The following is a 13,835-nucleotide window of genomic DNA, read 5'->3' as shown; positions in this document are numbered from 1 at the left end:
TATTCGCTCATGCAAATACTCCTACACGTTATCAAGACCAAAACGGAAAGCGACAATCCAAAGCTTTGACATGCACATCATTAGAAATAGAGCAGTCAGAATGTACACGGACACTTTCAGTCAATGTTTACTTGTCCAAATTATGTTGGCTAAATGCTGAAGGCTAGGACCACAATAACACTTCTTTAGAGCATCTTTCCTTTCAAAAAAATTGAGCTGGCTTAGAGATGGTGCAAATGCTGCAGCTGCACGAATTGCTGGAACTACTGGCAAGAAACCAAATGCTGCTGGAGAGCTGCAATGCGTATGCTTACTGGAACCCAATCTGCGTGGACCTCTGTACCTACAATCGTGTAACATATCAACTTCGTACCTTTGAGTCTCGCGGGACGAGCTGCATAAGATCAAACCCAAAGGCAAACTTGCTCTCAAAATAAATGAGCGTAATTTGGGACCAAACAATCAGTTCTTAGTGAAACAATAAAACAATCAGGATTTAGTGAAGAAAATAGAAAATGGAGGAGAAATTGTAAGGCCAAGAAAGGAGAATGAAAGAGTTTAAAAGAAATTGCTGTACTTATTATCATCTCATTTATCCTGTTCTCAGATCTTAGACGAGTACCCTGGCAACAATTGATGCAGCTGTTTGATAAAATTATGACGTAGTAAAACTTCCGCCTAACGTCAATTCGTCTTTCTTTTTTTGTCTTTGTTACGTATCTTGACATAATAAATATCTACAAACAAAAAGGGGTCTAAGCAGATTTGTACTGTCACATCGCATGATTCAATACTCATGGAATTCAGGTCCAGTTGTTCCAGAAGTCAAAACAGAATTCAGTATCCATCAAAGAAAGGTAATGTTATCCACGAGTCAACACTACAAAATAACACAAATCTCGATTTACAGATAACAAAAAGCACCAATGGGACTTTATGTATTCATACTGATTTCTTCAAATTTACATCTTCTCTATATAATGGGTTTCATAGCCTAATATGATTGTCAATCACGACAACCCGTTAGCAAGTGCTTTTGAAAAACTCAGTGTTCATGAATCATGAAAAATTGCGTCCAGCCACAAATTGGAGCTACTAAAAGTAATTTTTCCACCAAAAGCACCCAAAAGAAGCTTATCAAGAAGATGATAATAGCAACCACAAGAGGACTTGCCAGAACAATAATACAAGAACCACATCACATAAATATGCAACGAAAGAGATTGTGTCACCTTAAGCATTTCATAGTGTTCCAATCTGCTGTGCACCAACATTTCTGACATAGGACTCAAACATGTTGGGAAATTCATCCTTGTAAGGTAAAAGATAATCCTGCACAAACTTCAATTCTCTCAAGCACACAACTTGACAAAGGTCCCCCTTCCTCGTGCTCTTATTCTTTTCATTTAGAATCTTCAAAACTTCATTCCTTGGCTTAACTCGTTTTTCCAAACTCAAAGTAAATAAGAAAGGGCGCGAAGCCAAGTAAGCAGGAGTATATCCAAGTTCATTCATGAAATAATCCAAAGATTTTCTCATTCTATTCCCAGACATGGTTAAAGTTAGAGGTAAACGCCTAACCATTTTAAAGATATGCACATTAGACCAGCCATAACTCCTCAGGATGTCAAATTTGTTGTCGATTGTTGATTTCTGCCTGCCACATAGTATCTGAACCCCATAATAGAACATGGTTGACTCTCGTGGAATCCCCAAAAAATTTTCCACTAGACGCAATTTCTCCTCAATCCGTTCAGGGGTCGTCAAGAAAATGTGTCTAGGATTGTTTGCAATGAAAGCGGCAATCTTCTCCTTTGAAAAGCCATAATTCTGCAACAACAGGACATTTTTGTCCACTTTTTCGCACTCAATAGGACCAAGCAGCAAAGCATATTTCTTCAAAGCTAGAACTACCTTCTCATCAGTACCCAACAATTCTCTCAAGTAGTTAATGCGGGGTTTAAAGTGACCATCCAAACCTCTACCCCAAATGAGTTGTTTACAAGCCAAGATTACCTTGATCAGGGCTGGCCCAGAAACGCCCAGGTCTTGAAGAAACCTGATTTTTGGTTTGAGGGATTTGTCCACCTCACATAACAGCACTTTGGGGTAGGAAGAAACAATGCTTTTGATGTGGTATTTGTTCAGACCCAAATTCTCAAAATAATTGACGACTAAATTTGGGTCTTTTTTGATGGGCTTTGTGCGATTAACCTTCTTCAAAGCAGAAACAGCCTCTTGTTTCGAGAACCCAAGAGAGTTTAACAGATATTCTTCCAAAAAACTGTTTTTCTCCAGCTGCGCCGTGTTTGAAGTGGTAGAGTAGTGAAGAAGGCATCTGAAGGAAACGGTTCTGCTGCCACTGAACTGAATCTTGGACACGTAAGTCATCATATTCTCTGTCTGGGACAAAAAGCAAACAGCTGATAGGCACGGATAAAACAAACATTTAGGTGTACCTGTCAATGATTAATATAGGATTGCCATGGCGGCGGAGCTGCGGTTTAAAAAAATTCAAGGCCTGCAAAACTTCAAATATTGAAAATGTATCTTCAGCATGGCTCCCTAAAGCCGTAGAATGTCAGCCAGTGAAAACTTGCGCCTTCATGCTTGTGCGGAAAACTTGCGCTTTAATGCCTTTTTTTCGTTTTCCTTTTTTTTTTGGGGCGTCATGATTGCATTAGGACAGACACCACACAGGAAAAAAATATGGGTCCGGTAAACTACGAGGATTTTCTTCATTTTATCAAGGCATAATTCCAGATTCCTTCCTTAAAGTTTCGAGTAATATCACTTAGTACCCCTATACTTTTAGAATATCACTTATCGTTCTTGTCGCCCTATCAGCATCACACAACCCTCATTTGACACCTTTACCCTAGTGTCTGGGCTTATCTTGTGGAATATTTTTTCATCAAAAAGGTTTGGCATATTTCTTTTCCTTTTTTTCTTTTTTTAAAATAAAAAATTTTACTCTATCATTTAAAAGAAAAATGCATAAAACTTTAGCACCAATTTAGGAGCCTGTGTGTTTGATAGTTTAATTTTTCGACGCTAATCTACCGACCATTAAAAAGTGCAGTTGTGGAATGAAACTATGCTCTCTCCATTAAAATTCTTTTTAAGCTTACTTTTTTTTTTTCGTAGAAGCCAAACATCTTACAAAAAAGTAATATTGACGAAAATCTCAGGAGATGTTTCAACGTTATCCCTTTTATCAATGGCATGCAAAAAGATTTGGGCTATTACTTCACACAATGCCAAAAAGATTTGTTACCTCTAGATTTGGGTATTATTGAAACGGATTGCTAATTGAGGGAGTACTTTTCAAGAGTAGCTTCAAAAATGAGGAGGCGGCTTACCCCTTCTCTAAGCTTTTATTGCCAATGAAACAACTCATTTCTAGTTTAATAATATCTTTTATTACCCCGAATATTCAGGAGCCATAACTGATTGACTGGTAAAAGTTTTTTGACAGATGGCCCTTAGTGTATATAGTCTCCTGAATACTTGAGAACAGCTTACTGGTTCGTGTAAACATTCCGCAGAAATGCATGACACAAGCGGATGAGAGAGTGGAAAATGAATAAAATTTCAGTAAGATCCCAGAAACACTAGGCTATTAGCAGCAACAATTTATATGCTCTCAACTTGGTGCTTTACTTACTTCTAGTAAATGGGACAAAATGTCAAGGTTTGGATGCCTATCCTCGTGCAAGAAATAAGCTGAAACACGGTTTGAAGTGGCACATCAGAGTGCAGTCCTAATCGTCCTCTTTTGGTTGGAGGAAAATAGGCAATGATCTGGAGCAAATCCAGTGGAAATTCTTTTCAGCACCTAGGCTTCTGAAAATCTCAAATGATGAAACTGAAAGCTGCTTGAAAGCAGGAACAGTTTGTTTTTCCCCTCCAGGCAGCAGGGACCTTTAAAGCAGAATGATTGAGTCCATTCTGCAGTGTTCCCTTAGGGCTTAGAGTATAAGCCTTTTCAAATACTGAAGTGGCAACCAAGGTGAACATTAATCTGGGAGCAAGCTCGCTGTCAACGGTTCAACCTAACTTCCCCAGATGTTCAGAGCCCAATGTACCATATTAGTCTACCAAGGAAAAGATGCCACTGCAAGATGAAAAAACTATTAAACAAAAAAGAACACATGAAAGAAAAACTGACAAGACTGATTTGGTTGTTCTTCTGCTTGAATATTGTGATTTTCGGCAGACCATAAGGGTTATAGGTCCATTGGTGTGAGACCCGACATTCAGGAAACCGGTCCATAATGTAACAAATTCAGGTCATTGCAGAATCAAGTACAACATGGTGTAAGCCTCTTTAGGGTTGTCATGGTTGGGAGAATTAAGATCCAAACCCATATTAGAGTATTACCATTAAGTCAACAAATAAGTCAAGAATACAGTTCCCAGTGCCTTGATTTCAGAAAAATTACATTCAAGACAATGACAAGAAGAATCTAATGACAAAGCACGAAAACATGTTCCCTATTTAGTTATGTTCTCTACAAACAGTAAGGAATTTCATCCTGACGAAATCTTTGACTGCATTATCTGAGCACAGAAAGTGCAGTCCCTCAAGAAAACAGAAGTTTCTCAAAATAATAGCTTGCAATGGCTTTGATGTAAAATTGTTATATATCAGGAAAAGAAGATAATCTTCCATATAGAAAGATTTTAGTTAGCATGACCTTTTGAGTTAAGAAATTTCAGAACTTCAAATAAGGCTTCACTTATTCAAAACTGAAACATAACAAAACAGCATGGCATGCCAAGCAATCAGGGGCATATCTGAGTTCCTTCATGAAGAGTTCCAAACGCATCCTCAGTTTAGCATTTGATGCAGCTAGAATACGTAGATGAATCCTCAATATTTTAAGTATGTATTTACACTGAATTCTTCAAATTTGCATTATTTGGGTTTTACAGCATAATATGATTGTCAATAACACATCCACATGAGAAGTCCCTCAGAAAAACCATAGTATTCACGACTACTAACGAATTACATCTGGCCACAACATTGGAGTTATTAAAAGTTATATTTCAATGAAAAGTACCCAAATGAGAGATAACAGAGAAAAAGAAGATAGTGACAAAGACAAAAGGAGTTGTCAGGAGAATAATACAAGAATCATATCAAACCAATGTAAAGAGATTGTGCCACCTTGAGCATTTCATAGTGGCCGATACTTCTGCTCCAACTTCTTGATGTAGGACTCAAACACATCAGGCAATTCATCCTTGTAAGGCAAAAGATAATCCTGCACAAACTTCGATTCTGTCAAGCACATAGCTTTACCAAGGTCCCTCTTCCTCGTGTTCAAATTCTTTTCACTCAGAATCTTCAAAACTTCATTCCTTGGCTTAATTCGTTTTTCCAGACTCAAAGTAAATAAGAAAGGGCGCAAAGCCAAGTAATCAGGAGTATATCCAAGTTCATTCATGAAATAATCCAAAGATTTTCTCATTCTAGTCTCAGACAGGCCTAAAAATAGAGGTAAACACCTAACCATCCGAAGTATGTCCTCATTAGACCAGCCATAACTCCTCAAAATGTCAAATTTCTTGTCAATTGTCGACTTCCGCAAGCCACAGAGTATTTTAAGCCCATAGGGGAACATGGCGGACTCGCGAGGAATCCCCAAATAGTTTTCCACTAATTGCAACCGTTTCTCAAACCATTCAGGACTCGTCATGAAAATCCGCATGGGACTGTTTGCAATGAAAGTGGCGACCTTCTCCTTTGAAAAGCCATATTTCTGCAACAACAGAACATTGTTGTCCACTTTTTCGTATTCAATGTTACCGAGTAGCAATGCATATTTCTTCAAAGCTACAACTACTCTCTCATCAGTATTCAACACTTGTCTTAAATACTCAATTCGGGGTTTGATGTGACTATCCAAACCTCTATAAATCAGTGGCTTATAACCCAATAGTAACTTGACAAGGGCAGGCCCAGAAATTCCCAGGTCTTGGAGAAATCTGATTTTTGGTTTCAGGGTTTTATCCACATTAGACCATAGTACTTTAGGACAGGAAGAAACAATGATTTTGATGTGGGTTTTGCTGAATCCCAAATTCTCAAAAAAATTGACCGCTAAACTTGGATAGATGGGCTTTAAGCGAGGTGCCTTGTTTGAAACAAAGATGGCCTCTGGTTTTGAGAACCCAAGCGAGTTTATCAGATAATCTTCCAACAAACACTTATGTTGGGGTGCCGCAGTTGGTGAAGTAGTAGAGTATTGAAGGAGGGATCTCCATAAAACTGTCCTGCTGCCACTCAAATGGATCTTGTAAATGTAGGCCAACATTCTAATGTCTGGGACAAAAGAGCAAACAGATGATGGGCACAGACAAAGCTAAGTAAATAAAACGGAATACAAGGTATCTGGACTGACTATAAATGGCTGGTATGGGATAATCAACCATATTTAAATCAACGGCGGAATAAATTGTAGAGGGAAAGACTTTAGGTGGATTTGCAAAATATTAAGGTAAGCCCGAAATTTCCCCTCCGAAATCCGAATAAGCATCTTCGCAAGCCCCCATAAAGCCTTGTAGGCGTACAAGTGTTACCCGGTAAAATTTGAGCCTTTAGGCAGTCGCGGGCAATCACAACTTGGAGTGAAACCGTGTCTATTGTAATCCGATTTTGAGATCGCACAGAATTATAGTTGCCTTAGTTTGGAAATTTAGGTTTGAGAAGGGCAGAAAAAAAGATTAAATTGTATTTTGTGTTGTTTGTGTGTCTTAATTAAGAAGGAATAGGAGAGAAAAGATGAGTAGCATGTTAATGTTTGTTTAATCGGTAAAAATAACAACATTACAAGAAAGCTTACCCCCATTTTTTGCACCCCACCCAAGGAAAGAGATGTGACATTTTGTGTTGGTTAAATCCTTACATTTCTATTTCTATCATTTTCTTGCCAACTCGAATTCTATATAAAATCCATCTGCCTCTTAAATTAAATTGTTGACTATCATAAACGTTCTAAGTGTTTTTGTTGATTGGGAGATCAAGAATTTGAATTTTAATATCGTATTTCTTCTAAATTCAGCTATAAGAGTTTACGGCCAGAACTTCACAAAAGGTTGTCAGATTTGACGCATATTTTAGAAATTATTTCAAGAATATTCTCCAAACAAATTTTCCAACTATATTTGTGTCACGTAGATGCTTATTTAAGAGGCATTACAGTAATATTTTCTCCAAGCTAAACGACTTTCAAAAATTTGAAACTTGTAAGCTTAATCAACTGATTCTCTTATACAGAAAGACACAGCTTAAAAGGAGGCAAGTTCCAGATGGGTGAGTAGGTGGTTCAGTCTCCACTAGTTTTGTCTTGGACTTTTTCAGTCCCCTTTCTATAACATAGAATAAATGTAGATCCATCGTATCCGAAAAAAGAAAAAAATTAAAAGCAGGCAGGTTCAATGGAAGTAGCTGGGATGGGAATAGGATTAAAGATGGTGAAGGTATAACGCTTATACTATATCAATAAAATTTTCTCAAGGAATGGGGATCTGAATCACTGGGCTATATTTGATTCTGTAAATAACAATAAATTATAGTAACTTCTAATTGCAAATTTGTAATTTAAGACAAACTAGGCGGAAAACCGTAGGGCTGTAACTCAATTTGGTCTCCTGCCTAATGCCTATTAGTCAAGCAAGTAATATACTTGCATGAAGAAATGCACCATTGACTCATACATGTATATATATAACGAAATTGCAAATTTCACCGTTGATGGGAGACCATCGGCTGCATAAATGGACTAAATGTTAAGAAACTTGATTTAGCCCATCAAACAAGCCCCTCAAATCATGCGAAAACTCATATGCTCTTCACCGACTTCATTGGTACAGTTTAGAAGTTGACATTGTTACTCTTCTAAGACTGTAATGAAGTAAAGAAACATAATAGGGAAGGATGTCAAAAGAAACTTGAAAGATAACCTTTCAAGGATTTCACTTCAGATCAGTGTCTTTCTTAAAGTTGTTTCTATTTTCTGTTGTTGGTTTTTTTTTCCCACTTTTTCTGGAAAAATATAAGGTCGTCTATTTTTTCAATTTTCCTTTACATGTTACTGTTGGCAATTTCAGGTTGTGTCGCGTATCTTTATTTTGATTGGTTTAAACTTTCCACTTTTCTCAGTTCAAATTTTGTGTAGATTCTGTAAATTGGAAAAACAAGATGGTAAAACAAGGAGTTATTATCTTTTGCAGGGGAAGAAAAAATTAAAACAAAAAGGAAGGAAAAGTGACTTGAAACTCTTCTTAATTTGAAGACAAAAAACAGAAAACTCTTGCAAATACATGGCAGTAAACAACTCATAATTATAGCTGCCTCTTAAGGTTTTTGCATGGACTGGTGTGTTATCATCATACAAACTGTTGACTGCGAGAAACAAATCATAATAGCCGAAAGTTCTGGTACAAAATTTATGAAAACTACAAATTAATGTTGAAACAAACTGCAATGTCTCAGCTGCCCATTATTAATCCCTTCATGCTTCATCTAGACTTCCAACTTCCAAGACGAAAATACTAATTTAAGGGCTCATCTGCCCTTCATTGCAACAAGTAAAGTTTATGGGAATTACAAAGTAATATTACAACAAACTACAAAATCTCAAGCGGCTATTAGTATCATCATGCTTCAACTGGACTTCCAAGAGGTAAATACACTGATTTCGGAGTTGTGATCAATGGCTAAGGTCTCTTTGTTGAAAGATCACAGAAGAAAGTAACCGAATTTGGATGCAGATTGTGGCATGGAGAAGAACCTGAAGGAGGCACGTAACCCTTAGGAAGCATAGCCGAAAATGGCCTGCTGGATGAAGGAACACTGAAGTTCTTGGTCTTCTTTCTCTTGCTTTTCGTAAAACCCTTGTTTTTCTTGAACCCTTTTCGGTTCAAGAAAAATACTTTTGAGTTCTTGAAGTTATAAACTTGGTACTGCGAGGACTGGGAGGGCAGATTGGAACTGGATGGTGCAATGTTGGGTTTGATCAACTGATGATGATCGTCAGATGATGATGATGGTGGTGAGAGAGAAGAACTGGGAATGACAATGAGTAGGAGGAGGAGAAGAAAGAAGAGAGAGTTGCAATTACTCAAGGTATGATGGTATTGATCTGCCATAGTCTACCTTGGTGACTGTAGATTGCGATGAATATGTTTACGTGAAGAAAAAGTGCTGTTGATCTCGAGTAGAGGAAAATAGGGATGGATTTATTGTTGCAAGAAAATAAGGAATGATGGTCTATTCTATTCTATTATATAGCACATTAATATGTATATGCAAATGCAAAGTACGCACATATATTTATATATATATAATGATCTGAGAGGATTACGAGGACAATTAAACAGAAAGCATCTCCTAAGCAAAGTATGAAGCTTTTTTTAAGCCTTGGCCAGACCATCCCTTGACACAAACTGCAGTTTCTCTTGCCCGGAAAATACATCTCCTAGGCATTAAGCATTTGATGCAAGCATGGTTGTCAAAATCGCGATCTGGATCATTAATATCGATTCATATCGTACTCAAGATTGAAATTTGTCTTAATACCAGTAGGATTGTATATAGGATCGCACGATCCTACTAATTGTACCACTTGAAATATGTTCAATGCATAAAAATCTTGATTCACGTGTGATCTTGTGATGTTCAAATTATGAAGCTTTTAAGCCATGGAAAACCATCCCTTTGCACAAACTGCAGTTCTCTTGCACGGAAAATGTATCCTAGGCATTAAGCACTTTTTGTGGCCTGGATCAGAGCTCTGCTTCATTGTATCAAAGTGACCCTTTCCCTCCCGGCTTTCTCTTTTTTTTTTCAACAGCCTGAATCAGACTTTTGTTGTTTTATAAACCTAATCCCAGAATTAACCTCAAAAGCCGGCAACTCTTGAGGCAATCCCAGGGACTTATATCCCAACCCAAACCCAACCCCAACCCCGATGTGGGACAAATGTACCTATAGGGGGGACCTGCTGCTAAGTGGGATACTACCACCCAATACCCTTTCAACTCATTCACCCCTTCGTTCTACTCACGAAAATATATATATATATATATATATATATATATATATATATATATATATTGCTATATCTTTAGCATTTGTGTCAGTTTCATCTTTATATTATGAGTTTACTAGAGTCATAAAATTTTTATCTTGTTTTTTCTTTTAAAGAAACTTTTTCTGAAAAATATACGCCACTGAGCAACAACTAAGCCACGACTACTGCGAACTATTATTATTAACCGAAATGCAGAGCATATCGTACTCTTAACATTGCAATGCAGATTTTGCTAATTGTACTCTTAACATTTAGACAACTAGCTGTCCATATTGGATATTTACAACTTAAAAAATCAATTACTTTCACACTCAAAATCATCTTTGATCCATAAACGGGGTCAGAAGTAAATTCAGTATGGCGTATATATCTAATCTGAGCATACCTAATCAAGGCTTAAAAGAATATAAACAAGTAGCAGATCACAAGATGGTCTAAAGTCTCCACTTTGCAGAAGCACCTTTTCTTCTAAAGAATCAACCCAAATGAAAATGTGTGGAAGTGCCAGGCAGGGGCTTCACTTCCTGAAAATATAGGCTATAAAACGCACTAAAGGTATTTGAAACCTGCAATATGCATTCCCAGCTGCAGCGGCCTTTACATTTGGTCTAAATCATGTCTTTCTACCAGTTAGGAAAACACAAAGTGAACACCTTAGTAAACAAAAGCTTTTTCAAAAAGGTCCAAATGGCCAGATATACACTGATTTTCTACATCAATGGCAGACTCAATGAACGGACTGTATGCTTATCTAATCACATTATTGTAAACAGAAGCTCCCTGCCTTCGTTGCTCTGATGAAACTTTGCCTCACCTTTAACATTCCGTTATAATGGAATGGTGCTTCACCTTTAACAATGTTTGCTGGGACGAAACTCTGCTTCACCTTTAACACTGTCCAGACACAAGGTTAATGACTCTGTTAAGATTAGCAAAACAAAGGAAAAGTGGAAACTAGTTAAAAGCACTGACCATAGAAAAATTCCAAGAACATGTGCTGTCATTTGTAAAATACTTATTAGATGCTATGTGAGCTGATACCAAAGTTTGTGCCAGACATCTACACATCCCGGTAATTCACGATACCTCTTTTCTACTATGCACTTATCAAAACAGTGACAATGATGAGGCACAAAAGAGATGCTATGTAATCAATTATACTTCCTAGTATCAGAAGACACAGATGTGATATGCCTAGCTGCAGTTGCAGAAATTCAGAAGACATGTCAACAGTGTGATATGATACACCGATAATTACTACTCATAGTTGTTTAACTTTACCAAGAAAAAGGAAGGAGAAAATGCTAGCACAAGAGTTTTGCAAAAATCTACTCTAACAAAATAAATCCACGTGGAATAGCAAAAACAACAAAAACGTTGAAGGGTGTCCAATTTAATATGCACAAGGACATTCTCTTGATGAATATTTTCAATTAACTTACAAATTACCTATGAAACCACAACCACTTCAAAGTAAAGATATCATTCCTTTATAAAAGATAAAAGAATCAATCTTCTCAAAGTTGACAGTTAAATAGGCATAACATCCGATACCCCTTGATAAGGGGTCAAGAATATATATATATGAATATATATATCCTTGCAGCTATTCAAACATAATTAGAAATAAGAGAATAACCATATCACTTGAAACACAAGAACGAAGACAGCGTGGCACCTCAAACATACCAGAGTTCCTTTGCCTTCTGTTGTCCAACACTCTTTAGATACTGTTCATACATATTAGGTAATATATCCTTGTGCGGGAGAAGAAAATTGTTCACAAACTTTGATTCAGGCATGCCCAAAACTCTATCAAGGCCTGTATTCTTCGTGTTCAACTTCTTCTTATTAAGAGTCTCCAAAACTCTAACTCTTGGCTTAACCCTTCTCTCCAAGTCAAAACTAAAAAACACTGGGCGCGAAGCCAGGTAATCCGGAGTACATCCAAGTTCCTTCATGTAAAAATCTAAAGCTGCTCCTACTTTACCCACCGACAGGTTCAAAATAAAGGGTAGCTTCCTAATCAATTGGAATATTTCCTCATCAGGCCAGCCAAAACTTCTCAAGTTATCAAGCTTCATCTCCAGTGTTGACTTGCTAACAGAAGCTAGAGCTTCAATTCCATAGAAGAACATCCTAGATTCGCGAGGAATCCCCAATTCATTTTCCACTCTATGCAATATATCCTCTATCCATCCAGGCTTTATTACCAAACTTCGCTTCGGATTCCTCATTATAAATCTAACAACATTCTCATCAGAAAACCCCACCTTCTGCAATAACGAGACAGTGGATGCTAACCTTTCGGGGGCACGATGATCAAGCAACATACCATACTTTTTCAAAGCTAAAGCAACTTTCTCATCACTCCCCAACACAGTTCTCAAATAATTAACATGGTGCTTAAGATGATTATCCAATCCCAATAGAAAAAAGGTTCTATAGTTCATGACAACCTTAACAAGGTCCGACCCAGATAAGCCAATATCTCGGAGAATTTGGAGCTTGGGTTTCAGAGTTTTGTCCACTTTGCTCAAAAGTACTTGGGGTGTCACGGAAACAAGGCTTTTGATCTGGGACTGGTTCAGTCCCGTTTTCTTCAAAAAATCAACGACTAAATCGAAATCTTTCTCGATGGAATTCAAGCGTTTTACCTTGTTAGAAGCGGAGATGGCTTCTTGCTTTGAGAATCCGAGTGAGTTTATCAAGTACTCCGCCAAGAATTGGTTTTGAGGCTTCAGAGCAGCTGCTGGGACGGCTGTGGAGGTGGAGGAGTAGTACTGAAGGAGAGATTTGAAGCAGAAAATCCTGGTAGGGTTCCCCTCAAGCCGGGAAATGCGGGCAAACATTGCTGATAAGTAAAAGCTAAACAGGACAGCGACGGAGTTAGTGAGGAATTGCTGCGGCGGAGGTGAGATCCAGAAAGCTGAAGCATAATATAACAATGTCGGAAGCCGAAGTTTTTGAGCACTTATTGGCGGCAGCCGCAGGGTTTAGAAGTGGCTGGACCAATTTTCAAGCGAATTCCTTGCGGTACAAATCGTGGAGTAAGAGACGCGCCTTCAGTTTGCATAAAGGGAGTGATTTGCTCGGGCTGTATGTGGGCTGGAGAGAACTCCTGTGAATGCGCACCCAATATGGGCTATATTAACAGGCCCGAATTTCACACCACGTGAAAAGTCATGGCTTTTTACACTTGAAAGTTTCCTTTAAATTTTAAGCCTTAAGGTGTAGTACCGTTGAGCGTGTTTGGATGGGAGATTATTTGAGATAATTTTAAAAAAAAAAAAAAAAATATTGTAGCATTTTTTTAATATGACGTATGTGAGATAAAAAAGTGATTGAAAAATGTACTAATGATGCATGCAAGTCAAGTCAGTGTGTAAATAAGGTGCAATCTAAACACATTCTGTATTTTTGTTAAATTGAGAAAAAGGAAAAAGAAAAACACACACACACATACACATACAAAAGAAGAAATTGTTAGCCCATTTATTTGCTTTGGTGATGGATTCCAAGTTTCCAACCATGGATTAGGTGCATTTTTTTTTATAAGACTAAAAGAAATCCATAGTGATAAAATGAACCCAAATCAAAACGCAGATACCGTAAAACATGATGAATCGAGAACTTTAATCTTGTGTACTGGACGAAGGTCGCATGGATGTGTTAATGTAGCTCAGCGGCGTAAATGAATTAACTCAATTGATGATCTATTCATCATGA

The 13,835-nt window shown here is 37.6% G+C and overlaps 3 protein-coding genes across 8 annotated transcripts; all 3 read right to left on the bottom strand.

Annotated features, from left to right (window-relative positions):
• Window positions 1-45: 45 nt before the first annotated feature.
• On the bottom strand, window positions 46-2,835 carry LOC113714549 (transcription termination factor MTERF8, chloroplastic-like). Of its 3 annotated transcripts, none has more exons than XM_027238454.2 (2): window positions 1,233-2,835; window positions 46-337 (listed from the first exon to the last, which is right to left on the bottom strand). In XM_027238454.2, exon 1 carries the CDS (start codon window positions 2,392-2,394, stop codon window positions 1,243-1,245), a length of 1,152 nt encoding a protein of 383 aa, XP_027094255.1. In that variant the 5' UTR covers window positions 2,395-2,835; the 3' UTR covers window positions 46-337; window positions 1,233-1,242. The 3 variants fall into 3 exon arrangements, with proteins under 3 accessions (XP_027094255.1, XP_027094256.1, XP_027094254.1); XM_027238455.2 differs by having other exon boundaries at window positions 46-394; window positions 1,233-2,834; XM_027238453.2 differs by having other exon boundaries at window positions 46-343; window positions 1,233-2,831.
• Window positions 2,836-3,622: 787 nt separating this feature from the next.
• On the bottom strand, window positions 3,623-6,464 carry LOC113713705 (uncharacterized). Its single transcript, XM_027237492.2, has 2 exons — window positions 5,177-6,464; window positions 3,623-4,117 (listed from the first exon to the last, which is right to left on the bottom strand). The coding sequence occupies exon 1, from the start codon at window positions 6,324-6,326 to the stop codon at window positions 5,187-5,189; it is 1,140 nt and encodes a 379-aa protein (XP_027093293.1). The 5' UTR covers window positions 6,327-6,464; the 3' UTR covers window positions 3,623-4,117; window positions 5,177-5,186.
• A 4,198-nt stretch (window positions 6,465-10,662) lies between these two features.
• On the bottom strand, window positions 10,663-13,184 carry LOC113713369 (transcription termination factor MTERF8, chloroplastic-like). Of its 4 annotated transcripts, none has more exons than XM_072069066.1 (2): window positions 11,785-13,184; window positions 10,663-11,025 (listed from the first exon to the last, which is right to left on the bottom strand). In XM_072069066.1, exon 1 carries the CDS (start codon window positions 12,956-12,958, stop codon window positions 11,786-11,788), a length of 1,173 nt encoding a protein of 390 aa, XP_071925167.1. In that variant the 5' UTR covers window positions 12,959-13,184; the 3' UTR covers window positions 10,663-11,025; window position 11,785. The 4 variants fall into 4 exon arrangements, with proteins under 4 accessions (XP_071925167.1, XP_071925168.1, XP_027092888.1 ...); XM_072069067.1 differs by having other exon boundaries at window positions 10,663-11,000; XM_027237087.2 differs by having other exon boundaries at window positions 11,796-13,183.
• Between the last annotated feature and the right edge of the window lie 651 nt (window positions 13,185-13,835).

The sequence above is a fragment of the Coffea arabica genome, chromosome 10c, assembly GCF_036785885.1.
Source record: "Coffea arabica cultivar ET-39 chromosome 10c, Coffea Arabica ET-39 HiFi, whole genome shotgun sequence".
In the NCBI taxonomy this organism is placed as follows: domain Eukaryota; kingdom Viridiplantae; phylum Streptophyta; class Magnoliopsida; order Gentianales; family Rubiaceae; genus Coffea; species Coffea arabica.
This window is presented reverse-complemented; position numbering and strand designations above follow the sequence as displayed.